The sequence below is a fragment of the Maylandia zebra genome, linkage group LG7 (assembly GCF_041146795.1).
Source record: "Maylandia zebra isolate NMK-2024a linkage group LG7, Mzebra_GT3a, whole genome shotgun sequence".
NCBI lineage: Eukaryota > Metazoa > Chordata > Actinopteri > Cichliformes > Cichlidae > Maylandia > Maylandia zebra.
This window is the reverse complement of record NC_135173.1, coordinates 66,686,788-66,713,773: the sequence shown is the minus strand read 5'-3', so window position 1 is coordinate 66,713,773 and position 26,986 is coordinate 66,686,788. Positions and strand designations below refer to the sequence as shown.

At 44.8% G+C, this 26,986-nt stretch overlaps 4 protein-coding genes across 8 annotated transcripts; 2 read left to right on the top strand and 2 right to left on the bottom strand.

Moving 5' to 3' along the window:
* Positions 1 to 728: 728 nt before the first annotated feature.
* LOC101483285 (uncharacterized) lies at positions 729 to 9,486 on the bottom strand. 2 transcript variants are annotated; one of them, XM_004573906.5, is made up of 8 exons: positions 9,352 to 9,486; positions 7,438 to 7,559; positions 6,998 to 7,221; positions 6,802 to 6,903; positions 5,489 to 5,590; positions 4,643 to 4,756; positions 4,308 to 4,416; positions 729 to 4,045 (listed from the first exon to the last, which is right to left on the bottom strand). In XM_004573906.5, exons 2-8 carry the CDS (start codon positions 7,541 to 7,543, stop codon positions 2,529 to 2,531), a joined length of 2,274 nt encoding a protein of 757 aa, XP_004573963.1. In that variant the 5' UTR covers positions 7,544 to 7,559; positions 9,352 to 9,486; the 3' UTR covers positions 729 to 2,528. The 2 variants fall into 2 exon arrangements, with proteins under 2 accessions (XP_004573963.1, XP_012771045.1); XM_012915591.3 differs by having other exon boundaries at positions 7,438 to 7,676; positions 9,352 to 9,451.
* On the top strand, positions 8,820 to 10,902 carry pdf (peptide deformylase, mitochondrial). The gene is made up of 3 exons (XM_004573909.6): positions 8,820 to 8,941; positions 9,721 to 10,331; positions 10,432 to 10,902. Exons 1-3 carry the CDS (start codon positions 8,937 to 8,939, stop codon positions 10,587 to 10,589), a joined length of 774 nt encoding a protein of 257 aa, XP_004573966.3. The 5' UTR covers positions 8,820 to 8,936; the 3' UTR covers positions 10,590 to 10,902.
* Positions 10,903 to 11,108: 206 nt separating this feature from the next.
* spata2l (spermatogenesis associated 2-like) lies at positions 11,109 to 16,308 on the bottom strand. 4 transcript variants are annotated; one of them, XM_004573904.6, is made up of 4 exons: positions 16,088 to 16,308; positions 14,591 to 14,940; positions 14,215 to 14,508; positions 11,109 to 14,055 (listed from the first exon to the last, which is right to left on the bottom strand). In XM_004573904.6, exons 2-4 carry the CDS (start codon positions 14,936 to 14,938, stop codon positions 13,159 to 13,161), a joined length of 1,539 nt encoding a protein of 512 aa, XP_004573961.3. In that variant the 5' UTR covers positions 14,939 to 14,940; positions 16,088 to 16,308; the 3' UTR covers positions 11,109 to 13,158. The 4 variants fall into 4 exon arrangements, with proteins under 4 accessions (XP_004573961.3, XP_004573960.3, XP_004573959.3 ...); XM_004573903.6 differs by lacking the exon at positions 16,088 to 16,308 and adding an exon at positions 15,615 to 16,060; XM_004573902.6 differs by lacking the exon at positions 16,088 to 16,308 and adding an exon at positions 15,620 to 16,060.
* Positions 16,309 to 17,368: 1,060 nt separating this feature from the next.
* Positions 17,369 to 24,370, top strand: si:dkey-238o13.4 (peroxisomal trans-2-enoyl-CoA reductase). The gene is made up of 6 exons (XM_004573901.5): positions 17,369 to 17,551; positions 18,688 to 18,795; positions 20,750 to 20,889; positions 21,019 to 21,115; positions 21,708 to 21,832; positions 22,714 to 24,370. Exons 1-6 carry the CDS (start codon positions 17,467 to 17,469, stop codon positions 22,888 to 22,890), a joined length of 732 nt encoding a protein of 243 aa, XP_004573958.1. The 5' UTR covers positions 17,369 to 17,466; the 3' UTR covers positions 22,891 to 24,370.
* The last annotated feature ends 2,616 nt before the right edge of the window (positions 24,371 to 26,986 follow it).

The following is a 26,986-nucleotide window of genomic DNA, read 5'->3' as shown; positions in this document are numbered from 1 at the left end:
GCAGCAAAATGAAAATAAAACAGGACGCACTGACAGTAGCTGAAATCATCATCATCGTAATAACTCCGCTTTGTTTGTAATGGCGAATAACGGTTACTGTCACCTCGATGTGATTTAGATTGTGTTGTAGGTGGTAACAGGTCACATGCTGATCTCTGTGGCAGATATATTGGATTATAGAAGGTGGCAGCATGAGGCGTGAATGTTTTCTGTCTCTGTGTTTGAGGCAGCAAAACTGAACCGGTCTGTTTGAAAAGGAGCTCTGCTGCCTGTCCAGTATGTCCAGTATGTCCAGTATCCGTCATGGAACAACACTGTCACGTCCTCTCCACCACAGGGTGGAGGGTACCAGCTCTCATCATTTTGGTGCACACACTGAAGGATCTTAACTTCCTTAGGAAGTAGAGCCTACTCATCCCCTTCCTGTGCTTCTCCACATCACTGATGTCATCAAACTCTGTGTCTGTGTTGGCCTTCATCTCCATACAGAAAACACAAGGAAGAAAGAAGCACGTCTGACATCTGCAACCTGTTAGCTTTGCAGGTTCTGATTTTACAGGTTAAAAAGCCTCTGGGGGCGGCGTTTAGCTGCACACAAACTGTGGTTAAACCACATCACAGGGTCCGAGTTCATCACGTGACGTACATCTCATCTTCCTTTGTATCCTGTCCTGCAAAGACCTGTATTCAAGCACAAACTAATAAAAAAATCACATTGCAAAAGATAGTTACTGACAATTTCTGAATGGCGTTTAATTATATTTCACAAAAATGCAAAATAAAGCAAGTCCGTGATCATTTCAGGCTTTCATCGTTAATGGTTTTTGAGATATACGAGCACAAATGTGCAAAAGGAGACGACTCAAAAACCACAGAAGAAAGTAGCAGTTCCAGGTAACACTGCACTAGCTGTTTGCTCTGTTTATCTTTTTATCCTGGCTCCATCATTCAAGGCCAGGATGAGTTAAGCTAGTTAACAACGTCCTCATTTTACCCCCACCATGACGCTGCGCTTATTTACTGTTCCCTCTAATAGACCTGTGTAAATACGCATCTGCAAACAGAGTGGGTGGGACGATGGTTGACCTCGGTGCTGACCCGTGACTTGTAGATGTCCTGCAGAGGAAAAGTATACACGACTACCAGTGATTGGTCCTTGGAGTACGGAGAGGAAAACCAACTAGAAGCAGTGCTGGCAGTGACGCCAGGCGATATAACCAAAAGCACTACAGCACAGCTCAGCAGTAATACTGTTAAAGCCACACGACACCACCAACCAGCAAATATTCATCTGTTTTAGTCGCTCTGTCATCATCCTGCAGTGGTTTGCACTGTTGCCTCGCAGCAACAAAATCCTGGTTTTGAACCCCACGCAGGACCTTTCTGTGTGGAGGTGACATGTTCCTCTGTGGGAGTACCCAGAGAGTCCAGAGTCATGCCGTTAGTGGGGTTAGGTTAATTGTGTGTGTGAATGTGAGTGCGATTGTCCGTCTGTGTGTGTTAGCCCTGGACAGACTGGTGTCATAGCTTAAACAAAAATACAACATAAAAATAAAGAGGTGTTAGGAACCAGATGAGAACTGGGAATACAACTGGGTTGTACGCTTCTCTGTTCTTCCTCCAAACATAAGCAGCGTCTCTGTGGCCAAAGAGCTCTAGTTTCACCTCATCTGAACAAACGGACGAGCTTCCAGTCTGCGTTATCTTCTCTTAGTCTGCAGCCTCACAGTCCCTTCCTGTGCATCAGCTCAAAGCTTCCTGAGCTTTTATACTGTGTGTAAACTGAAGATAACCCTCAGGTGTAACTTGATTTTACAGCTTTGACCATCAGAGTTAGAGCACATCGTTACACAGCAGTGCTCTGTGCTGTGGCTCAGTGAAAAGGTTTGCACTGGTGCAAATAGAAGTGATGTGTGCTTTCTGTAAGAAGCTGGTTCCCCACTTGGAGAACGTTTTGAGAAAAACTTTAAATTTAATAGGGGGTTAAAAAAAAAGCGTGTCCTTGTTTTTATGTCGTGTGAAGTGAAAACAGGAAGCCAAAAGTTAGCTGTGCAAATGGAAATTATATAATCAGAAACATTTACCTCGGTCTGGACTTCCAGGTGGGGTAAAAGTCCTGAAACGTTGGACCTGCCGACGGAGCCAAACAAAACACATTACGAAAACACAACGATCCCCTCTGTGTTGTTTATTCTCAATTATATAATCAGAGACCTGTTATGATAAACCCGAACACTCGATACACACCTGCTACAATAAAGCTGCACCATACAAACGTTTACAAGAAGCTTTTCTTTCCTTTCAGTTGAACGTGTTTGAGTGCTACCTTCTTCACATTTTAATAGGGAGACAAATCTATTTAAAACAATTCTATGTTCTGTGTTTTGCACATCTACATTCAGTTAGCGTAGAGGAACCGTGTTGGCTCACAAGAACAGACAGATCATTAGAGAGCACTGATGGCTGTATCTTCACGCGGCATCTAAAAATACTCTAAAAACTCGAGTACTCGAGTAGGAGAAATTAGTTCAACTGCTGTCACCGTGACTGAGCACTCTCGCATTTTCATACTCTAACAGAAGTCTTTTCTTTTTGATGTGAGGTCTATAATCAGGGTCACGGTCAGGTGACTCCTCTCCGTCACTGCTTGAGGAATCAGTGGAGTAAAGAGCGTTCACATCGAAGGAAGAGTCTTCCTCCTCTTGCTTCCTCCTTTCCTCGCCGTCGCTGCCTTGCTCCACGGGCTCTTCCGGCCCGGCTGAGGCTTTCCTTCGGGTCGATAGGTGACACTGCTCAGAGCTCAGCCTGGTAAGACTCACGTAGGGTTGTAGCAGCTTGGAGTGCAGCAGCACACCCTGACTGGGCAGCGATAGCCTCAGCTGAGCTCTGAGGCCTCGGCTGGTTTTGTCCCTGCCTGCGGCAGAGGAGGAGCGTGAGGAGCGCCGGGCGGTTCCTGATCGAGGTCTGCTGTTCTTTTGTGGCTGACGATGGCGAAGAGAGCTCCGAGGGACGACTTTTTTAGATGACTTGGAAGATGGTGTGATTTGATTGGCAGCACAGGCGGAGAACAAACTCTCTGACTGAGCACCTTTCTGAGGAGGTCCAGAGACACTGATGTCACTGGCTGTGGCTGGAACACCCATCTGAGAGGTACTTGGGTCCTGAACAAGCTGCTGGGGGGTTTGAGCAAATGCCTCCAAATCCTCCTTGTGTCTGTTGGTACTGCAGACCCGTCTGAGCTTTCTCTGTTCAGTCGGGGTTTGACACCAGGCAGAGCGAGATGAACTGTTTTTGTCTTTTACGTTTCCTGAGGTGTGATGGTGTGGAGAACTTAGCATCTCCGAACTGGAAGAAGCTGCCAGAAGAAGCTGCTTTGGTGATGCTTGCTGGTGTTTACAGCTCGTCCCGAAGGAGCCGATGTTCACCAGTCGGACCACCGGTGACAGCAGAGCAGGCAGCGGAGAGCCCCGAGCAGACGAGGCCTGAGGCAGAATTTGTGCTTGTGAGGTGTCGCCTGAGGATCCGAGTGACCCGGAGCTGCGCCTGTATTTGGGTTTTGCTGTTCTGGATGCTTGGACTGCTGCCCGAGGAGGGCTGGGGGTCTGCGAAGGTGGCTGATCGGACGGACAGGGGATGAGGTCAGATGGTGTGAGGTCCTGCGATGAAGAAGTAGAAGACGACGACGGGAAGAGCAGGGGAGATGAGGAAACGTTCGGCTGAAGGAGAAGCTCCTCCGAGCATCCCCGCAGGATGCTCTTCACCCATCGCTGGTGTTTGGAGCAGAACTGAGGGGTGGGGGCCGCCTCCTGAACACTTGTGCTGCTTCCCTGACTGCCCTCTTCCTCCGCTCTCTTGTTCACCTCATCTTCCTCCTCTGGTTGCTGATGTCCTCTAACGTCTGAGCTCCTGTCCGAAAAACTGAAGCCGTCTTCGGACACGTCGCGAGGAGCCTCCTCTGGATGAACATCTGGATTAGTTTGGCTTAAAGCCGACTTAAAGAGTTGAGGTGACCGAGATATCGACGACTGACGACAGGAAGCAGCATCTAAAGAAAGAAAACAGCGACACGCTTGATACTGATAACAGTGGATATTCATAATTTCACACAAAGATCTAATCCTGCTTGTGTCCTAACAGTAAAAATATACAGTTTAAAAGGAGAAAATTACATAAATAAAAAGAAACAGCAGAAATGGTAAAAGCCACGACTCAAAGCTAAAGAAATCTACCCTAAAATAAAATATAAAGTTATTATCTTTTTATGATGTAAACTTGAGGTGAACTTTTCGTGTTGAGCTGTTTCTTACCGCAGTGCAGCAGCTTCTTCAGGGTCGCAGCTATGGTGGTGGAGTCAGAGCTTATCACCTCTAAAAGTAGCTTCTCCTCTTCAGTCACAGGGCTCTGTTTCTTCAGGATCTAGTGAAGCACAAGTGTTCAGTTATCACAGCGAGACATTCTCACTGCTGGCATTTCTGCTCGTCTTCATTTCCCTCATCAACAATCTTAAAGGAAACTTGTGGAGTTTTTGACCACATGAGGTCGCTGTAGAGCCAACGGGACAGTTTATCTACATTCAAACTCTCATTTTTACAAACGCATCTTTAAACCCTGCACACACACACACACACACACACACACACACCTTATCAATGTAGGTATCTCCTTGTAACACAGCATCCAGCTCATGGAGATAATGCAGCAGCCTGTCCTCGACTTTCTGGGCATACCGTTCCCCATACTGCTCGTCCATGTCATTCTGCAAGACAGACAAAAGGCATCATCCCATGAAATTCAGCATAATAAGTGCAAAAGTCTTGAGCCACACTCCGTTTCTACGTCCAGATGGGCAGAATCAACTTTTTGGGATTTCTTTACCTGGATGACTGAGCATGCAATCATGAAAGACGTGTTTGGGAATCACTTTGTTGGTGCAAAAATATGATTTTATGTCTGTCAAACTGCTTGAATGATTCAAGCTAAGGGTAAAAAAAAAACATTCCTCTGGAAGTGGTGCGAGGACTGAGAACGAGCAGCCAATGTCCAAAGTTCTAGCACATTACTGTTCCTCCACGCTTGATCACTTTTTCAGGTTGGCAGCCCTACGACTCTGCAGCTCACGGAAAGATTTTGTACATCGTAGCTCTGCAGCGCACCCTGCTGGCCACAGTTAGGACCGCTTCATTTTTGGCCCAGCTGGGATGAGTTTTTCTCTACTAAGAAATCTAGTTGTACAAATACATGCAGGGTTGCCTTTATGATAATTCCAAACATTCGAGGTTTGATCAAACCCGACTGATTATTGTGAACAGCACTGTGTCTCAAAGCATAACTTTGGGGAAACTGCAATGCCTTTATCCAACAAATCCCAAACTGTATGATTTAGAAATGTGCTGAATGTGCATGAATCACGTAGGCCATGAATATATTGGGACTGAAATGTATATAGAATATTCTGGATCTGTCTCATAATCACTTACAGGAGATTTACCTTAATGTAATGTTCAAGTTTGTCTTTGTCCATAGCAAGTGTTTGCGCCAGAGTCCTAAAGTCCAGGTGGTTCTTCCTCATGAGGAACATTTCTCGTTGGCTCTGTGCAAAAAACACCAGAACACATAGAATCACCTGTTGATATAAGTAAAGTTTTTCATGCAGGCAACTGTAACTGTTCCCAAAAGCCAATTCCAGGTATGCTATCACATTTTTCAATATGCAACAACACAAAATGTTATGAACGATTTACTTTATTCACAGAATAAAAGTGCCTCGCTCGAGAAAGAGGACTGAAGGAGAAAGAACGGGTGAGGTCACAGCGATGAAGTACATCTATTATATACAGTCTATGACAGCACACCACCAGTGTGCCATCTGTGAGGAGGCAAAAACTAACAAATAGTTCGATTCAGTTTTATTTATATAGCGCCAAATCGCAACAGCAGTCGCCTCACAACACTTTATGTTGTCAGGACAACATACAGAGAAAGCTCCATCAGTCAAACAACCCAGTATGAGCACTTGGCGACAGTGGGAAGGAAAACTCCAGCAGAGCCAGCCTCACAGACTGAGGGAGGGGCGGCCATCTGAGCAACCGGTTGGGGGGTGAGTGGAGGGAGGCAGGAAAACCCCCCCACAAACTATGGAAGACATCCAGAGCTTGATGCTTCCTGTCTGGTGTCTGAACTTTTCCTTTACCTTTCTTGAATATTTATTATAAAAATGTATCATTTATATTCTTAATCCTGCTGTAACACAATCATTTTCTATGTGGGATCAAAAAGTATCCATCCATCTATCTTTCTTCCTGATGTCTAAGGGGTTCATTTAAAGGAAACAATCGATGCAACATGTATGAGACATTTATGAGAGCTCAATCAGCCACAATAATAAAATCATTGACAGGTGAGGTGAACAACAGCCATCACTGTGTTCCAGTGCTGAGTTCTGCTGGGAAACCTCGGTCTCGACATGTTTTACCACCCAACCAAACACCGCGGCGGACAAAACACACTCCAACGGACAACAACACTGCTCAAAGGTAGCAGCCTCCCTCAGCAGGACAAGACAGCAGCAGCACACACAAGCTCATGAACATAACAAAGCCTCCGACTGGACGTGCCAGGACAAGTCCGATCCTGTAACCCACTCAGACCCAACAGGACACCCCCGGAGGCTTTGTGCCCCAGTGGTTCGGAGCTGTTCGGTGAGTTATGCATAATATAAGGCAGGTACTTTTAACTCAGTTTTGGTCTCCACCAGTTCAACAGTGGCTTCCAGTTAGTTCCGGTGCAGGGCAGGTCACTTACACACTGGTCTTGGTACTCGGGGAGTTTGCTCGGGAAGAACTGGCCAATTTTTGACACGGTGTCAACCATTCCCCGGCCCTCTTTGAGCATCCACATAATGACCTGGAAGGAACCACCAGGAGGTGAACGTTCACGAAGAAACAACCCCATTTGACATTCCTGTACATGCTTACTGGACCACTACTTATTTCCCTACCATGGTCTTGAGGCCAAACATGATCTTCATGTGTTTGATGGCAGGAATCAGTCTGGGTAGAAGTCGGTACGTGGTTTCCAGAAACCCTATCACCCTCTCAAAGTGCTCCAGGTCCCTGCTCTTTATGATGGAATAGACCTGAGCAGAGACGACGCGCAGCCTCCACGAGTCTTCCAGACTCAGAGGTTGGGAGTCCACATCTGGCCAGCTGGACAGGTCCAAAACTGTGAGCACACAAAATGAAGCCAGCATGTCACAAGCAAACGCAAAGGCATGAATACTTTTGTTTCTAAGACTTTCTTTATCTCTGCCGTTTGAGATTAGCTTTGCAAGTTTCATGTATATGTTTCTTCTACATCAGTATAAAAAACACTCAGACAAAGGAGTTCAATAAAGTTTTTGTTGTGTTAAAACTTTTTATTAAAATCCCCAGAACCAACCTTGTTGTATATCCATCATCTTGTGAGTCCAGACATGCTCTATGATCCACACAGGCAGCTTAGAGAAGCTCTGCATGCGTCCAGCCCGCAGCTCCCCTCCGTCCATGGCTCAGCTCCGCGGGCTGTGTGGAGGGAGACGGAGGAGAGCATCAGCCCGCTGCACCTCCTTAAACCCCCGAACCACCACAGCTGGACATGTACCGGCAAGTTGAGGATGTCACGCATCTGAACATCCCCGGCTTTTTTTTAAAAAAAAAATGTTGCAAATAACTTCCTTTGCATGCCTTTATTTAGCATTTCAAAATAAAAGCTTAGGAAGCAAGAAACCCCGTCTCTCTCTGTAACACCAAGTGTGTCAAATTTGCTTCATGTTTGAGTTTTTCAGACTTCGTCATCGGTGTTATTTTTTCCCTCCTCGAAAAACTAATAGATTGCACAAAGATTCAGCAAACATGATACCAGGTAACCTTTTAAAACCTGAACCATAAAATAACAGCCAGAAATCTTTCGTTTTTTGATAATGGAGTGTTTGTTGAACCTTTAGACTAATATATCTAAAAATATATCACATTTTAATCTGCATATATGTGTTTTAATTTGTATCACATTTGCTACATTAGCCATATGTTTGCAATTTAGGAATTAAAAATGTGTCATGCAATTTATATCATTTTTTGAGGGTAAAAAAAGTCACGCTGATGATGTAGAAGTCTCAAAAACTCACAAAAACACATGTATCAAATACGATATGCTTGGCTTTAAAGGGTTAAAACTCAACTACAAGTTTTTTAAATTGTGAGAAGATTCAATTCAACTCGATTCTAAAATAAAAAGTATCATTATTATTTGTCAACTATTTAATGGTTCAGGCTTTAAAGGCCTAACAGACATTTACCAGTTTGAGATGAATCTGCTGTAAAGTTGAACACAGTACAATATGAAATAAAAAGGAGAAATAAATGTTAAAGCAGTATATGGATATATAGAGATATAAACTGATGAATATTATGGTGTTCCCATCTTTCTTCAATAAGTTTATACGTTATTAAATTTGAACTAACTAGTTAACTGTATAAAAATTGCTCAAAATCAGTCATCAAGATTTAATTTCCTATGATAATTAATATCTATGCAGCCAATAAATGTGTCTATTGATTCTATTTGTTTGTTTTTATTACAAAACATGTTTACGTGATGCAATCATCTGATCCGAGCCACGGTCTGAGTAACTCACTCACACATGCACTGTATACTTAGATCAAGTCCTTTGCACTACTTTTGAGCACTTTGTTCTCCCATGTGTGCCTTTTCTATTGGCCATAATTGGCCCATATTTCGTTGTACATGCACAATGACAAAAAAGGGCTGCACATGGACTTTTATTGTGAAAGCGTGGTTGACCAGGAAGAACTTTACCGGAGCCGTGAATGTCTCTGCCCTGACTTCACCCTCCAAACTATGCGGTCTTGTCTAATCCACAGCGGAGCTCAGACGGTTCTATGAGGTAACGGGAAGCTGCAAGGCTTCGTTTTTGTTGCGCTCAGTCAGTGCTGACAGTTATCTGACTTTTTATTTTTATTCATTGTTACATCAACATGCTAACGACCTAGCTTCAACAGCTCACGGTCGCTCTTGAACTGGCGCGCATGTTTCGTTGCACCTGGACAAACCGCTAGGTGGTGTCTGACTTAACGCTAAACAGGTGTTTCTCTAATTGATGTGTGCTGAGGGTAATATTAAAGAGCGTGATGTAAGAAATCACGCGGCGATATAAACAAGTTCAAGGGTGGCTGGTAATGCTAGCAGCAGTTTGTAGCTCTTGGGTATAAGCTTATATTTCAATGACAGAGCTAACCATCGAGCTCTCTGCATCAAACGGCGATGCTTGAAAATATAGAAAGCCATAAGACTTACCGGACGTGTTAGTTGTAGTCATTAAAATAAAAAGGGTGTCCACTAAACACTTAAAAATATTTTTTAAAAATTCCAAGTTGCGGCCCTCTCGTGTTAGCCGGTGTCCGCCATCTTTGTTTTGGTTCGGAAACACAGGTGCGACTTGGGAAATTGAGTTTTGCTGTATGGTTTGAAGATGGTGGCACTAGCAAAAACAGGCATGGGGATGCTAGAGATGCGGTGGCAGATGTGATGATCTGTGGTGACCTCTTAAAAGAAGAATGAGCAGTATTTTAAACCTTCTTACTGATGGAAGTCAACAAAGTGTCAAAAGATGTCTTTGCTTTCTCTGACCGACCTAAATGGCCTCCTTTTGTCTCTTTGTCTCAGTCCCACCATGAACACGTCCTCAGTGTCTCTGCTCCAGCTCTCCTGGACCGGGCTCAGACTGTATGCATCTAAAGGCCATCGCTCCGGAGCCCTGAGCCTGATGGCAGCAGCTTCCACCCGTCTTCCACACACCTCACCCTGTAGACGCTCCTTATCCAGCAACGTCAAAGTGCGCTCCTACCTGCAGTACGTCAAACGCAAGATCATATCCCCCCCCAGTCCTCCGTACAGCCATGTGTGTCAGGTAGGAGACCCGGTGCTGCGTTCACATGCAGCTGCTGTGGACCCTTCAGCTGTAACAGGACCTGAGATCCAGCGTGTCATTAAAACTATGGTGGCAGTAATGAGGAAGCTTGAGTGCGTGGGACTGAGTGCGCCTCAAATTGGCGTGCCACTCCGGATCCTGGCTCTGGAATATCCCCAAAAAATGTTTGAAGAGAGCGCGCCTGCCACGAGGGAGGTCCGCGGTCTCTCCGTCCAGCCCCTAAGGATCTTTGTGAACCCACAGCTGAGGGTGCTGGATGGTCGGACGGTGCTGTTTCAGGAGGCCTGTGAGAGCATCTCGGGCTTCTCTGCCACGGTTCCCCGCTACCTGTCTGTGGAAGTGTCTGGTACGCATGCTTAAAGCTCAACAGTGACACGTCTCATTTAAGAGTGTCCACATTTGTAAGGTGTGCCTTTGTCTCGGGCTTCTGTCTTCTCACCCTGCAGGTCTCAATGAAAATGGCGAAGCTGTAACGTGGCAGGCTAGTGGCTGGTCGGCCCGGATCGTCCAGCACGAGATGGACCACCTGGACGGCGTCCTCTACGTCGACCGCATGGACACAAAGACCTTCATTAATATCAACTGGCAGGCACACAACGAATAGAGTGAACACCTGCTCAGGGCAGACTGGCTAACTGGCGATGCACATGTGAACGTGTCTTCTGGTTTCTGTGGACCACAGATCTGTACTTTGACAATAAATGCTGAAAGGATGCAGAATGGATCTTTAAATGTTGTTGCCTTCCATCATAGTGAAGAAAGGATACGATTGGGCAGGACTCAGTTAAAAGGCTCCAACAGCTGGAACACCAAAACACTGATGTGGGCTAAAATATTGCTACCTTATAAAGCGTGGAAACTGCTTTTCAACACATAAGCAATTATTTGTGTCATTAAAATGTTAATTATAGAAGTTATGAAAGCTGGTTTTTTGTCTACAGGATACCTGAGGGCTGTGGTACGAAGCAAGATGAATGATTTAGCCAGCTTCGTCAAGCTTAAAGAGTTTTCTGTGTCACAAACTTCTAAACCACCGTGGTAATGATGAACACATAACCTGAATTTCAGTTTAAAATGAACTGAATTTGAATTAAAATGTGCAAAAATCACCAACTTTCAACAGTTTAGCATTTTACTGTTATATTTTTATTTTCTGACAACATCCCTGTTTGGAGTAGGGCAGCGGTCTCCAACCTTTTTTGCGCCACGGACCGGTTTATGCCCGACAATATTTTCACGGACCGGCCTTTAAGGTGTTGCGGATAAATACAAGAAATAAAACTAGTACCGGTACCGAAAAAAAGATTCATAACACACGTGAAAAGACCCAGGAAAACAGAGCTAACGGTACCAAACGACTCACGTACCGGTCCGAGGCCCGGGGGTTGGGGACCGCTGGAGTAGGGGACACTCACAAGGATCATTATGTGGAGGGAGGAGTCACATGACCCCACAAACTGCCCCTTATTATGTGAGCACGCATCAAACCCGAAACAAAAAGGCTAGCTTAGCAAAGTGGCTAACTATTGTGTTTTTCCTTCATATCTCAAACTGAGGTTTCAGGTTTTGTTGAGCCAGCTAAGGCAAAGAAAGCCTGACTGTGTTCAACTTCATTCTCAGGCATTTAAAAATTTTAAAGTAAATGTGGGTAAATGCCAGAAGTTCCTCTAATGGCCACTGGGGGCCGGTTCCAAAAACGAGTCGATCCATGATGTCATCTGCTGTTAAAGCAGCGGCACCAATGTGAGAGCACTGTAACATCATGACATCAACACCACTGGACAATCCTGGCTGCTGTAGATGAGTTAGCAAAATATAATATCAGAAAAAATGATCCTAAAAAACATTACAACTATATCTATAGTTTATTTAAGTGTGCTGTGAAGACATTTGGGAGTGCTTGAGCACCTGAAAAAGGACGAAGCAGCACCAAGCTCTGGCTACTGTGATCTTTGTCCAAATATGAACATTTTTGGTTCCAAAAAACCCCAATAACAAATAGATATAATATCACTTTGAACCACGAGATGATGCAAAGTCCAATCTGCCCTCAGTCATCATGAGATATTCTAACATTAGTAACTATGTGCTAACGCAGCATCTGTCACAGTACAACAGCAGGAATGGTTATAAAAAACAGACTCGGATTAGTTACAAGACGTCTTTAAAGACAGCAACACAAATTCATTTCAAACAGAAGTAAACATAACGCTCAGTGAATTACTGCAGGAAAAGTTTCTGGTAGAAGGCTGACCGGGTGGTTACAAAAGGTTTTTACAGAAAGAAGTGTTATCCTTTTGTTTTTGCACCGTGTATGAATATCACACAGACGCGTCGGCGCTGCTGTGCCGTGCAGCTACATTTCTGGGAAGGGTGCATGTCAGGCTACATTGCAGCATTAGCAGAGTACAATGCAGTTTGACAAATCATTTGGTGTAAACAAATGTTTGTCCTAAACGTGGAAAGACTCCCTTAAAGTGTTCCTGAGATGTTGCATTAAGGCGACAGTGGAAAAGCTAGGAAAACAAAGCTTCCAGCTGCCACTGACATTTCAGAAAATGTGCTTTAGACAACAGTGAAGTCACCTTAAAGGCAAAAACAAGCAGATTTCAGCACTCGGCCAAATGATTACTCGAGAAAATAACTTCATAGTTACAACAAATGTTAGTTTCAGCTGTTTTTACCTTTCACAGCAAATTACAACAAAAGAAAAGAAAAAAAAGAGGAAAGCCACATAACCTGCCAAAAAGTAATATTTGAAAACTTCTCTAATACAGAAAAATGAAGGTTCTTAGTGTTAGTTATGAAGCAATTACATTTTAAATGCTGTGACTGATTTTATATTAAATCATACCCACCACACCACGGTGATCACGCCAATTCATCCCATGTTACACACGTTTACCACACATACACTTTAATGGCACATTGACCCTTTTACTGCAGTCTGCTGCAGGACACAAACATAAAACACTTGCTTTTGCGTCATGAGTTACCGCAAAGCGACCTGCGAGCGCAAAACCACACCACACAGAGGCTGTTACATGCAAATATCAAATAAATGGCACAATGGCAGAACTTCAAGGCAGCGTTTTCAGTTCCAGTACGCAGATTTAAGTCACTGTAACTTTTGCTAAATGCATCTCGTAAGTGCAAAGCTTTTCAGACCTTTATCACACAGATGTTGACTGGTCAAATGTTTGGCCGCAGCTGCATGCAAGCGGATTTCTGAACCAACAGCCACTACAATATTCGTTTCCACAGTATCTGCACAGGACCAGAGGCTTTCTGGAGCACCACTTTTTACAGGAGGAGCACTTTCCCAGCTGTGTGCTGTGATGGAGTGACAGGCAGGATTTCGCCATGTTGCAGGATTTCAAGTGGAAGACTCTGCACTTGTGGCACAGGATCTGAGGGTCTGGATTGTTGAGATCGCAGCATTCGTGGTAGGCGATGGCAGGAGGGAGTGCAATTATTGATGCGGGGTCTTCACTCAGAGGTAAGGAGCTCACTGCTGCACTGCTGCCAGTGAGAGTGGGTGATCTGAGGCCTCCACTCTGCATTTTCTTCACTTGTTTCACGTTGTGGAGATTCTTTCTGCAAATCTTAAGGACTGCACAGGTCTCATCGTGCAGGGTTTTGCATTCAGAGCAGTAAGAACAAGAATCTGAGTTCTGGACGCACCTGCAGAGGTTGTGGTCGCCATCCTCGCTCTTCAGAGCCTCGATTGGATCTACCTGCAGACTTTGAGGCTCAGAGTTTGTTTCACCCAGCCTCGTAGCACCAGGGGAACGCCAGCTTGGCCTCTTGCTGTCCGCGGAGTTTCTGCCGGTGAGCGGCTCTCGCAGTGGGAATGATGCTGTTGTTCCGTTGCTGTGTGTTTTGACAGTGGTGGGTGATACGTTGTCCGCTGTCGTCCAGATGAATGAGCAGGGACTCTCTTCCTTGTTGACAACCATCTGCGGGTCCCCTTCATTAACCGGATCGGTGTACAGATCCACGTCTCCATCGGGCTGCTCCATTAGGGCCTCGCCAACCTCCAGCATCTTCTTGGTGTTCTCCACAGCAACCTGTAGGGAGATATAAGTAATAAAGTAAATTAAGGCATTTTCTAAGATTTTAAAGGGTGGAAGTTAAAAACAGCTTGCTTGAGGCAGACAATGAAGCGATTGGCTGCACCAAGGCTGAAAGAAAACAAAACAAAAGATCTCAGCATCAGCGTCACATACCTGCAGGCCGTTTCCTCGCTGCCTCTCCATCACTGCGCTCAGCTCCCACTGGGTGTCACCGCAGTGCTTCCCCAGCGCTGTTGTAAGAAAGTGGCACTCGCAGCGGGCCAGGAAGAAGGCACAAGACAAACAAAGGAGGGTATCCGAAGAAGTGGAGTTCACTCTGTGCGTCTGGAGATGGAGCTGCTCAGATGATGACGCGCTGAGCTCGTAGCCCAACAGGTTGAACAGGTTCTCGATCTGAGCCGTCGACAGCACCGGGGTGATGTAGTGCGTGAACGTGCCGGAGTACATCTGGGACACAAAATGTGAAACTTTAAAATCACATTTGATTATTTTAACTGAACACATGAACTTTTTTCTCCTTCTGGCCCACCTGGATTACAGTGTACTCCTTCCTCCAGGGACCCAGGTACAGGTTCAAGGCTGCTTGCTCCAGCACCTCAAAGGCTTTGGCCAGGCCTTGCAGGCCTCCTCTGGTTCCAACTTGTCTGCTCCATCCTGCTGCTGTGACTGCCTTGAGCGACTCCTCCATCACCCTCAGTGGATCCACACCCAGGCAGTGGATCTCCTGAGCATTTCCCTCCTTCATAAGTCCCTCCACCTTTCTCCACAGCTCCTCATCTCTGCACGGCAGGCTCGAGCCCTGTTCCACGATTTGGCGCTCCAAACTGCGATCGTAGGCGGCCGTGAGATCTACGTCTCTCTTCCGGGAGAAGCTCATCTCTTTCATCCATTTATAAGAGAGAGAGACAAAAATAAACCAAGATGATCCTAATAACTGAGTCACACCTTTTTTTTTCTTATTGCTGTGCATCAACCTAACAGTGCCCACTGGCAACGGATGTCACTGAGGGAGTGTCCTATGAATTGAATTCCACCTCATTTCACTCCAATGGGATTGACTATATTTCTCTGTTCTGTTAGTAACTATTCAATAAAGAGTTACAGTGTGACTAAAGTTAAAAACACACACACACACACACACACACACACACGTGTTTTCCAGGCTCCTGCTATGTCTGCAGCACATGCTGACGTAACTGTGGCCACTGGAAATATAAAACATTTCGACCTTTAGCCTCATTAAATAGCACACTCTGTATCAGCTGCGACTCGCTTTGAGCACATGTTAATAACGAAAGTGAAACTTTGCCATAAGTGAAAATAAGTTGACTCACTTTGTTTTTTTTACATCTACCAAACTTTAACGTGTTTTCAGGGAACATCTGGGAACTTCAAGCTCATCAACGAGAAAAACGAGAACCTTTTTTTTTTTAACAGCCCCACTTAGCATTAGCTTAGCCGCGTCTACTACGTTAGTTACCCAAGAGAACTTACGGGTCGGACAGTGAACGCACCCCCCGCCCGCACATTGTAAACCGGCTTGTTTTCCTTACTTTACCCAGTTTGCGGTGAAGTGGCGCAGGGAAGCTTGGTACCGAGCTGTTCTTCAGTTCGGCCGACATATAATCCGTCGACGAAAGCGAAATCAACTTTTATCAACCTTCCAGTGTGATGTCAGGCTCAGTCTGTGTGGGAAAATACCCAGGAAGTGCGAGGAAGCGGCTGAACCTCCCCAAGGAAGATGTACATTTTTCATATTAAGAAGACATCTATGTCGTTTTGAAAACACGCCGAATTACACGTACGCTCCCGATAAACTTGTAAACGTAACGATTTAAGTTTTAAAATGTGTGTTTTTAAGCCAAAGCGCGAGGCAATAGAAAACCGGTATAATTTGTAGGAAAACTCGGACTGAGAGAACATGAAGGTATGTTCGTAGGTATGCGAAGCTAACGTAACGCAGCGGGCTACAGGTGGGCGAGTCTGGCTTTGTTCGATATAAAACGTGTCTGACACACAGACTCACCTGTTCCTGGCACGTAATCAGCTGTTTTGGCGAGTCCGGCCACACGACAATCTGCTCGATTATCTGGGTAACGTAAACATTGTCACGTGGCACGGGATTTCCAGTTTATACAGGGTGTGTTTGGCAGTTGTTCCTGGATGTGCCGTTAGGTGGGTGGAAACAATGGAACAATTGCTTTAAATTAAAAGAAAAGTGATGTAAAAACGGGCTGAAATACAGAAAAGGTGGAAACAGGAAGAAGCTGCAAAGTGTGCTACCGAATAAATCGATTAAATCAACAGTTTTCTTGCGTGTAGTTTCAGCCACTAGATGGCAGCATTTCACCTGCTGCGGCAGCCTCACCTCTGCATGAACCACTGACACGGCACACGCAGACACACAAACACACGTCTTCCTGTCTTTGTGAGGACGTTTACTGACATGATCACAGGTGAGCAGCTAGTTTAAACTCTTTAGCAGAGTTTTTCTGGTGCGATGGGAACATATCCATACATTATACAAATAAACTGTAAAAGTATTTGTTCTGTGGTTGTTTTTAGGGCGGATTTAATGTGTTTCTGTTTATATCTAGTTCTGAGCAATAGATTTGTGAGAAAAGTATAAATGTATTGCACTAACGAAATATAATTCCTGATAATATACCACAAGTTCATTACCCAAAGTGACAAGAGGTCACAGAATGTCCCAATCAAGGCTGTAAATTCTCTGTCAAAATCTTGTAACACTTTCGGGGTTTTGTTTGTTTTGAGCCCATTTGATGCAGAGTTCAGATTAACATAGACTGTATATAACAGATGGATGTAACCATAATCTCTGGTTTACAGAAACCTTTTAGTGAAGCCTTGAGATGAATGTTTTTGCTGCTCCCATCTTAGTTTGCCACAATCTGACATCACACACGGGGCAGACCTGACTGCACACTCATAAAGCGGTGTACTTATGAATGAACAGCCAGGCCCATCATGGAGCACATGCTGCTTTACCACCTTTCTAGATCATTGTGTGCAATATTATGTTGAACTCAGTAGTAACTTAAACTGGTCATCGAGCCAATAAACTGACTGCCTGAATTAATGGTCACAGATCTGAATTTATCCTCACCCCTGAAAGGTGCCCTCACGCTCAGTACATGTTCCCACTTCCCACATTTAAATCTCTCCACCGGTCCTTTCAAATTTAGCCGTGCCGGGATACACATACACACGGAGACAGAGTATGGGCGTGGCTTCAGTGACCCCGTAGACAAGGGCGGACCCGTGATCCTTTAAAGCATCCCGGTCCGGCCAGGATGCTCTGCACAAGCCAGCAGCTTCACTTCGCATCGACAGAGTCATCCTCCACCCTCCATCCTCCAGCAGGTCTGTGCAGCTACAGTCGGCATGTCGAACTCGGACAGGGTTGTGTTAGCTCTCGGAGGAGCGGGAAAAGTGGGCTCCGGGATCGTTAAAGGACTGCTGGATAAAGGTAAGCTTCTCTGTAGCTCGAAGGACATTTGGCAGGGAAAATAAACTGAGTGAAATAGAGGAGGACAAATCTTTGGGACATCTATGCGTTTTTACGCGCAGGTGTCTTTCCCCTGGGCTTTTACGCGTGAGGAACTCCATCATTATAAACCGCACTGTAAACACTTTATGGGGATTTTTGTGCGGTATGGCCACTTTTAATAAATACAGTTATTACTTATTTATACTTTATACTTATTATTGTTTTATTGTGTCTGAATTGTTAGACAATTAAATAATGACTCGCCATAAGTCATCCGCCCGCGTGCGTAAAACACTGTATTGGGCTTTCTATGCCACGCTCTACACCGACAGGTCCGCTTATCACATTTTTATGAGGGTAAAAATAAATTTGAGCGCGCAATGTGACAACTGATCGACCAAAAATCCCCTTCCACTCTCATAAAACTAAACTGCAACACAAATGATCTATAGTTGATAATAAAATGTTGGATTAATAATCATAGACGTGTCAAAAACAACAGGCTGTTCAGCCTACTGTACAGGCTCCTTTAATCTTCCTTTAATCAAGACTTAGGGGGAGTTACCAAAATGACACAATGGAGTTCTCATAATAATGCTTCATTGTCAATAAAAGCATGTCCCATCAGGAAATCTTTGGAACAGTAAAGACAGAATAAGCATTCTCAGGCAGTTGTGTGTGTCATTGTACAGTTTGGCTTTGTCATATCTGGGATTGCTGTGTGGGTGGTTTTATCAGCACAGTCTCATAAAATCATATCGAAATTGATCTGAACTCCTATCATTATCATCTTAAACTAAATTACAGTTTATGGCGAGAGTTAAAAGAGCATAATTTCAGTTCAGCTTCATCCCTGTTTGGATTCTGTTGTGTTCTTAAAGCTGAAATCTGTTGTGGGCATTTACCGTTCTGTGCCTCCAGGAAGGAAGAAGCTGAGATGAGAGTTTATTGGTTGCATGCTCACAGCTTCTTTGTTTGAACTGAGCAGTAAGTTACTGTCGACATCCCTGTCAGATTTCACTTTCTGATGACCTTGACAGAAGCAGCACAACAACACAGGTTCACTCCATCCTACTGTCTCTGTATTAAAGGTCTCTGTGTGTTTGTGTGTCAAGGTTTTAAAGTTGCAGTGATCTCCAGGGACAGCAGCCGCCTGGAGAAACTCCGATCGTTTGTCTCTCCCAACACAAAGGATAACCTCACCACTATAGTGGGAAATGTGGGTAAGTCAGGTTACTTATCCTGCCCGTCTCTGCTCTGAGGATTGTTTGCGCTTGTCCACAGCCCTTATCGCATAATTACTGATTCCCCCCCGGCAAACACTTTAAATACAAATCCAAACTGTGCAAAAGAGAGCCTGCAAAGTATGGGAGTGGCAACATACTGCACCAGAGCTGCACTAAATCTGTAGAAACCCTCACATGTAGTGCAGCAGTGAACTTAATGTTGCAGGGAAACCGTTCTCAGGTGGATACAAGCACCATAACTGGCTCATTTACTCTTTTATCAGAAAGCCGGTTAGAGATCTGAAAATGAAGGACTGATTTTCTGTTTTGGTTGTTTTTATTTCCAAGATGGTCACCAACTCTGATGAGAAAATCTCATTTTACCATCATTCTTAGTATCAGGTTGTTTGTGTGTATGAGCTATCTTTAGAAAATACTCAAAAACCTCTTTGCGCCATTTTTTAACAGTGAGCTCAGGAATAAGGGTGTAGAGGCAGTACTTATGTTTCAGCCACATCACCTGAATGAACTCCAGGCACTCCTCCTGGCACTCCTCATTACTAACTTTCTGTGGGGCCATAGGTGAGAGTTAGAGCTGATCATCTACTCATCAGAAGGTGGGTGGTTCAATCCTGGCTTTTCCAGTCTGCATGTTCAGCTTGGACTAAAGCCCAGATTGCCAAATTGGCACGTTCCACTGTTTGCTCAGTAATGGAGGGCAGACAGCGTCTTGTGCAAGTTCACACTCCGCAAGTTAGAGTTTGGTTCATGCAGGTTAAAGCGAAGCTGCATGAACCGAATTCATCATTTAGAAGTCTGAACTTTACAGGTAAAAAAGCAAAGCTTCAGGAACATTCACCATAGTTGTTCATGTGCACTCTCTGGTAATGAGTTCTTGTTATCATCACACACTCTCAGGTCAGGTATTTCCTATGACTCCAGTGTGACCCTTCAAATTTGTGCCAAGTGGAGCTGATGTTGTAAATTCTTATTTCAGACTCGGGTCGTCCAGCTTGCAAGTAAATGTAAAAGAGTCTGCACTCGTTCACTCACACAGTCTCCAACTGCTCATAGAGCAGTAATGGTGCAAAGCCTGTGAGCTAGTTCAGGCAGGCAACCTCAGGCACACCAACACGCCTGCCTCTCCTCACGTCCAACACCAAACACACCCTCTCTGTTTGGCGGCCAATTTAAGCTGCAGAATTTTCCATCTGAGCCTCTGACATGTCAGTGCTGCCCTGCATCACCGCCTGCTGGTTCGTCCCCTCGTATTTGTACTGAATAATCAGCTTAGAGACATGACACCAAACTCTAACTAGAACATTTCAAACTGCTGTAATTGCACAGTGGTAGTGAGAGGGGGGGGATTAAACCCAACCGACGACCTGTCTCAGAAGTCTGTGGGCTTGTATTCAAGTACAAATCCTCCACCGTACAATGTGATAAAGTTCCCATTTCTTCGGTCATCATTTGTCTGCATCTTAGCGACTGTCTCAGAAATGATTTACTGACCTGATAACTGCTTGTTTGGGTTTAGCAAAAGACTGCACCTTGGGGTAACGAACATCAGCGACGTCCACCTCTGCCGTAACCTATCAAGTGTGCGTCCTGTGCAAAAAGGAACGTTAATGGTGATTTGTTATTTTCAGATTTAGTCAAATTATTGTTTTCAGCTGCTGATTTATTAGGTGGAGGTGCAAAAAAAAATCCTGTATTTTTTCCAGTATGGAAAGGGCTTACACCCCATAAACACACCAAACATTATTAAGAAAACTTCAGTGATAGTTGAGATGACATCACAGCAGCAGGTGAGGAAGGTGTTTATCTTCTACTGCGATGTTTTGTTATTCCCCAGTAGGGCTGAAGTTCTATATCGATGCCGATCTCAGTGATTCATTAGAGAAAACAAGTTTGCCTGTCCTCTCCTGAAGTCCAGCGTCTCTGTGTTCAGGCTCAGAGGAGGAAGCCGAGCAGGCGAAGCAGGCCCTGCTGAAGGAGGTGGGGAAAGTCACCGACATAGTTTCCTCTCTGGGCTTCAGCTGGTGGCAGGGAGGACCCCCACACACCCAGTCCCTGAAAGATCTACACTGGGTCAGTACACACACACTTTCCAATATACTTATTTAATTTCTTCTCCCTCACTTTAAACTCATGCAGCATGTAAACACTTGCAGGAGTCATTGGGGTGCTGTGATGTTTTCTTTCCTGTGAAATCTGCAGGTAATTGAGACGTTGCTTTTCAGCACATTTGTGTCATGGAAGGCCTTCTACCCCCTGGTGAGGGACGACTCCAACTGTACCTATACGTTCATCACAGGTGAGGCATCGCAGACAGCACCCTCCGTCGCCACGACGTCCACATTACAGAGAAACGCAGTCGTATTGCTGATGTCGCCTATGTCCTGTAGTGAAGACGTGTGTTTGCTCAGTGGGATGAGGCGGTGTGTGTGTGGCGCAGTGCTACTTTGCCTTTGTTCTGCCTCTCTCTAGTAGTACTGAGGTAGCATCTGCCAGACCTCAGGGCGACGTTGCTGAGCTCTGCTTCACCGATGCTTCTTCTCTCTCTCTGTGACTTTGCTCAGAAGTGATTGGGTAGCATGGAGACTGTTTGTGGTTAGTGGTAGCTGGATGGTATTACCATCTTTGGAACGATAGATTCAGATTCAAATTTACCAAAAGGATGAGAGAAGTTTTTAGTCTGGCTGAGCTGTTTGGTTTTCTCTCTTTATTCTCTCTGTCCACTTGGGGTCAGCAAAACAGCTGCCATGTTATTTTACTCACTGCATGTTCTCCGACTCTGACAGACTGCGTCCGTGGGTGTGCCCTGCCTCTCGTGCAGGGTCACCTGCGATAGCTGCTCGCCTTGCATTCCTGGTGTGTTTATGTAGTGTTTTGCTGCTTTGCCACAGGAGGAGCAGGAGAGAAGCTGCTGATGCCTGGTACAGGCTTCCTCACAGTGGGCGCTGCCAGCACCCTGGCTTTCTGCCATGTCCTCCGTGAGGAGTACCCCGAGGTGCCCTGCAAACTCAACCAGGTGAGATATTAATGGGATTGCACAGCAGGGCCTCAGATAAACTGCACAGAGTCGGCTAACATGACTCATGACCCTTTAGACCTGACCAAAAGAAGTCAGCTCACAGCTCAATTCACATGCCTGCCTCCACAATCATCTACGTATGTAATTCTCTCTGCTTTCTAGTGTTCACATGCACAGCCCTGAATTTCTTTGGCATTTGCTCACTCGGGGGAAATCTGTAATACTGACACCACTTTACCACCCATGCAGATTCAGTTCTTCCTCGATGCCTTTGTGAGAACCAGCTCACATTTCAACACATCCACATTACATAACCTTATTCTGTAATCTTGCATGACAGAAGTTAATCAGGCATTTTATCTAAATAGTGCATGTGCATATTTCTGCCTTTGTGCAAACATGCATATTTAGTCAGGAATATGCAAAAAGCTTCGTGAACTTGGCTGATAGAAAAACAACTTTGATGAAATCAGCCCTTATTAATCAAAACTTTACCTGATCTCCTGTATAAGATCAGATCAAACTAGATGAACTGCTCGTCTCTACCTCCACGATGTCTCTGAACCTGATGCATCAGATGTTTTCGTACATCTCAGAAATCGCCTTTGGAAACTGTTGAGAAGTGGACAGGGACTTGTGAGTTGTGAGATGATTGGATGAGCCATTTCACAGCTAAAACTTGATCTTACTACCAGTGCTTCCTCACAGGATGCTGACTAATCTCCCCACAGCTTTAACTCAGAGGTTGAAACCTGTTTTATGAGGACAGGAGGAGCCAAAGCTCGAAGCACAAACCCCGACATAAGTAGACGACCTGCTCTACATCCTACAGTCATCCCTCTATTGCATTCAGCCCCTCTCCTCTTCTCTTCTGACAGGTGAAGATTAACACAGGTGTAGCCACTCCTGATCACATGGCGCCCGGCTTCCTCAATCATCTGGACCTGGGCGAGGCTGTTGCCGCCCTGATCGAAAGACGAAACACTGCCCACAACGTTTTCACCATCAACTGCCCTGCAGACTTAAAGAGCGTCCTTCTGGAGAGGAACCTTTAGACTCCAAAAAAAAGACCCCACCTTCCTCCAGCCTCACCTGGACAGGATCGCACTGCTTCTTCTCCTGCACTTTCCAGAAATAGTCTCCTTTGATTTCCTGTCATACAACTCTGAAACCTTGCTAGGCGTTGCATATTTTCCTGCCTGTTCTCACATCGTTAGCAAGTTTTCTCTCAGCATGTGCTTTTTATAGGATATGTAAGAAAACCAACGCCTTCTCCCTATTATCTGTTTCTGTGTGTTGTTACATAGTCTGTTCTGCCATCAACAGAAGACGTGACACACAGCTCCTTCTGCTAAATATTTTTGGTATAAGTAGACGTCTTAAGGCCAAATAATCAGACAGAGCAGGTAAAGAATGACTTCACATTGATAACGACTGTAGCCAAGTTAGCCAAGATCGCAACAACTGGTCCAAAATGTAAATATATCTACAGACAGAGACTGTACTGAGTGGAAGTTTTGACCACTACGAGTTTAACAGAATAATGTTTTAATAAGCTAGCTCTACAGCAGCATGCAGGTGGCTGTTACTACCAACAACGCCCCAATGTCCAAACATAGCTCTTAGGAAATCGACGCAAACATGCAAATAGCGCAAGACAAAAATCTTCTTTGTCTTCAACGAGGTCGCCGGGCCTCAAAGAAGCACTAAATGTAACTGTGTTTCCATGGCAACACCTCCCGGTGCAGTTAAAAAGCTTCAGCTGTGGATGTATCTTGACAGACTTTTATGGAAGCCCGTTTCCGCCACTAAATAAAAACAAAAAAGCTAGTATCCATAACAAGGAAATGACGTCATTCACGTAGATTACTGATTGGCAGCGCTAACTCGAAATTTCGAGTTGCTTTTCTCAAAATTTTGAGTTAATAAATCGAAATTTCGAGTTAATATGTCGAAATTTCGAGAAAATAACTCGAAATTTTGAGTTATGGATCCTTTTTTTTTTTTTTTTTTAGTGGCGGAAACGGGCTTCCATAGACTTTAGGAGTTCTGTATGCTTGAAATTTATCATCCACGACTAAAGAGAACGTGTTGCTACATGATCCCAGTGGTGGCGTTAAAAGTTTACCATCGCTGCATCCACTTTCTCCCTCTCGCTTCTCTGAGAGCTTCAGTGTTTCCCGCTGGTGTAATCGCACTTCACTCTGTGAAGTTTCTGCATTTGTTTTAAAGGAGTGAGAGAAAGTTACATCACATCTTTTTGCCACCTCTGTAAATCATTTCAGAAGCTTTTAGATCATCGAGGAGACGCTTTGTTTGCAGCGTGCTTCAAATGAGCAAGTTCATACAACATGTCAGACTGTTGGTTTTGGAAAGCTCAGATACAGTCAGATGATCCATCCAAGTATAGCAGCTAAACTGGATGAAAATTGCAACATTTGCCTGGTTACAGATTCAGCAGCTTGAGCAATTTCAGCCTCTTTGTAGCGCAAAAATAACGTTTTACAAACACAAATAAACAAGATATAGACAATACTGCTGACCCTGTGTACTTTGTTTTCAGGTGTATCACTGCTCAGAGGCGTGGCGTTCCCTAGAAAACTTCCCTCAGCACTGGTTAGCATTGTGGCTTGTAGGATGTTCTGCTTATCCAAACTCTCCGGTTCACCCCATAGTCCAAAGACATGTACAGCAAGTTTTAGTTATTGTAAACTGCTGTAGGTGTGACCTGTGGTTGCCTCTTACTCACTGTTAGTCATTATATGGAGCTCAGGGTGTACCCACCTCCTGTCCAGCATCAGCTGGGACAGGTTAAAGCCTCCCATGAACCAAATCATCGTAGACGGAAGATAGAAGACCTGAACAGACTTCTTGGGGAATATCATGAATAGTTTCTGACACTTTCTGTTGGTTACAATTGGTATTTTCTTTGAACCCTGACTTGGGTAAAATCAGTAAAGTAAAACAAACCAGTTTTAAGCCTGGGGTTGGACTCATCAACGATGATGAGTTTAGACCTTTAAGGCAGCATTTTTCACATTTGTCCACCATGATCGGTGAGATGGCATCACACCCATCTGGTTTATTCGTTTTAACTGGCTCGAAATCACAAATGTTTGTGTCCAAAAACCTCTCATTTAGATTTGTCAGTGCAAAACTTAAAAAACAAAAGTAACTTCCTGTGTCCAGTGTCTTTCTTATTCTCCCCTCTTACTCTTAACTCTCATCTAATTGTCAACACCATTAACAAAACTGCCAGAGACAAAAAAATGAGCAGAAAAGAACATTTTTTCATTTTAATTTACAGACACAGAATATCAACCAAAAGTTTTGTTCATGTCACTCAGTTCGATAAAGAAAACCTGTCTTAGTACTTGTTGGAAAAACCTTTGTTGGAAAGCGCAGTGTTTGTTTCTTGTAGTGGGGGCAGGTCGGTTCACATCTCAGGAGGGAGTTTGGTGCTTTACAGAAACTCTAAATCCTTCAGGTTTCTTGGCTGCTGCTTGGCGACTCAACTTTTCAGCTTCTTCCACAGATGTGTGAAAGGATAGATGTCTGGAGACTGGTTAGTCCACTCCATGACCCTAATGTGCTTCATGCCAGAACACCCATCCATGACCATCTTCAGTGTCCTGGCTGAGGGATGGAGGTTCCACGGTGGTGGGAAGGTGGGAATGGAAGATTCTGTGCAAAGGTGTGCTTTCTACATCTAACAAGTTGAGATCAGGAGAATCTGTAACTGATTTCCACACGAACACACTCTGTGGGAGCCAGAACCGTGGCATGATCTGAAAGCATGAAAACCTTTATGTAATGTGCTTTTCAGCATTTTGGGTTGAGATTCTGCCTCCGTCCATTAAAATGAAACTACCATAACATTTAGAGACTGTTCATGTCTTTTGTAAGTGAGCAAACTGAAGTATGCAAATACTTCAAAGCATTTGAGTTGATGCTAGGGTGGGGCGGCCAGGACATATTTACATCAGGCCTAGCGTGACTCTCTGTCCCGTTCACAAGCACCGGCTCGACCCCCTGTGGCCCCTTTATCTGCCAGCCATTATTCCAGACAGTGTGTCCCTTAAATAAACAGCGGATTGCGAGATGGCATTGTTGTCTTGTATGTCGTCACGCAGACATGCTGGCTCGAGAATGTAAACTTCTCATGCAAACAGATTTTTGCCAAGGATAACTGGAACTGGACCAGGAAGCAGAGAGAGGAAAGTGAGAGTAGGGTAGTAGTAGCCTCTGGAGGGGGCGGGGAGCCAGTGCGCCACAGTTTTTGTCATGAACTTGTCGGCTGACGGCCCAATTAGGCCAAATTATAATTAATCAAAGGGAAACTCATTGGGCCCCATCTCCTCTTCGAGCTCCCTGCTTTTCTCTCCCTTCTGAAAAGGACAAAAACGGTCAAATACGTTTGCTCTGCCGGTGATTCACGTCAATCTAATAGAAGAAGAAAACCGGCTTTTGTTTTAGGGGGACGAGGGGGTCACAGTCTTCTGGACTGAGGAGCGGGCAGAATGGAAATGTGGGGGTAAAGATTAGATGAAATGAGGAAATTTAACGAAGGAGATATTTCAGCGGTGGAGCTGAACCACTTTTAGTGGCAATCATGTGGTTCATGATGAGACCTCTTGCTTAAGTTCACTTGAGTTTGGGGACATTAATCTATGCACAGCATCTCAGTCAGGTCAGGTCTGGACTCTGACTGCAGCACTTTGATTCTTTTCTTCAGTTTGCTCCAAGCTTCAGCTGTGGGACAGAGTTCATGGTCCACAACTCATCATCCACCCACCACCAACATTCTTATCCTCGAGTCAAGTCGGAAACAGTCTTCCTTCTGTAGGGCACATGAAATCACAGCCCATCCAACCCTTTCACTGTCAGAGGATGTGCTATAAACCACAACACGCTACAGTATTTGCAGGGATTTTTATTTTTTGGCTGTGGTGCAGGAAGTAGAGCAGGTACTAAGTGAAAGGGCGGTGGTTCAATCCCCGGTTCCTGTTGTAAACACCGGCACCGATGAATCCCCGAGAGTGTGTGGTGTAGAAGCACTTCAGGCAGGGACGGGAATGGGTGAGCTTGCTTTAGTAAAAGCCCTCTGAGTGCTCAGCTAGAGCAGAAAAGCACCAGTCCACACAGTCATTT

Bases quoted from the DNA above. Each gene is read 5' to 3' on its own strand.
- pdf (XM_004573909.6), top strand. The intron at 10,332-10,431 runs GTACGCATGCTT...CTCACCCTGCAG, and splicing joins CCTGTCTGTGGAAGTGTCTG to GTCTCAATGAAAATGGCGAA.
- spata2l (XM_004573902.6), bottom strand. From the start codon at position 15,683: ATGTCGGCCGAACTGAAGAACAGCTCGGTACCAAGCTTCCCTGCGCCA. The intron at 14,509-14,590 runs GTGGGCCAGAAG...TTTGTGTCCCAG, and splicing joins AGGAGTACACTGTAATCCAG to ATGTACTCCGGCACGTTCAC. The intron at 14,056-14,214 runs GTATGTGACGCT...ATCTCCCTACAG, and splicing joins AGCGAGGAAACGGCCTGCAG to GTTGCTGTGGAGAACACCAA.
- si:dkey-238o13.4 (XM_004573901.5), top strand. From the start codon at position 17,467: ATGTCGAACTCGGACAGGGTTGTGTTAGCTCTCGGAGGAGCGGGAAAA. The intron at 18,796-20,749 runs GTAAGTCAGGTT...CTCTGTGTTCAG, and splicing joins CACTATAGTGGGAAATGTGG to GCTCAGAGGAGGAAGCCGAG. The intron at 20,890-21,018 runs GTCAGTACACAC...TGAAATCTGCAG, and splicing joins CCCTGAAAGATCTACACTGG to GTAATTGAGACGTTGCTTTT.
- LOC101483285 (XM_004573906.5), bottom strand. From the start codon at position 7,543: ATGGACGGAGGGGAGCTGCGGGCTGGACGCATGCAGAGCTTCTCTAAG. The intron at 6,904-6,997 runs GTAGGGAAATAA...GGTTCCTTCCAG, and splicing joins TGTTTGGCCTCAAGACCATG to GTCATTATGTGGATGCTCAA. The intron at 4,046-4,307 runs GTAAGAAACAGC...TTCTTTCTTTAG, and splicing joins GAAGAAGCTGCTGCACTGCG to ATGCTGCTTCCTGTCGTCAG.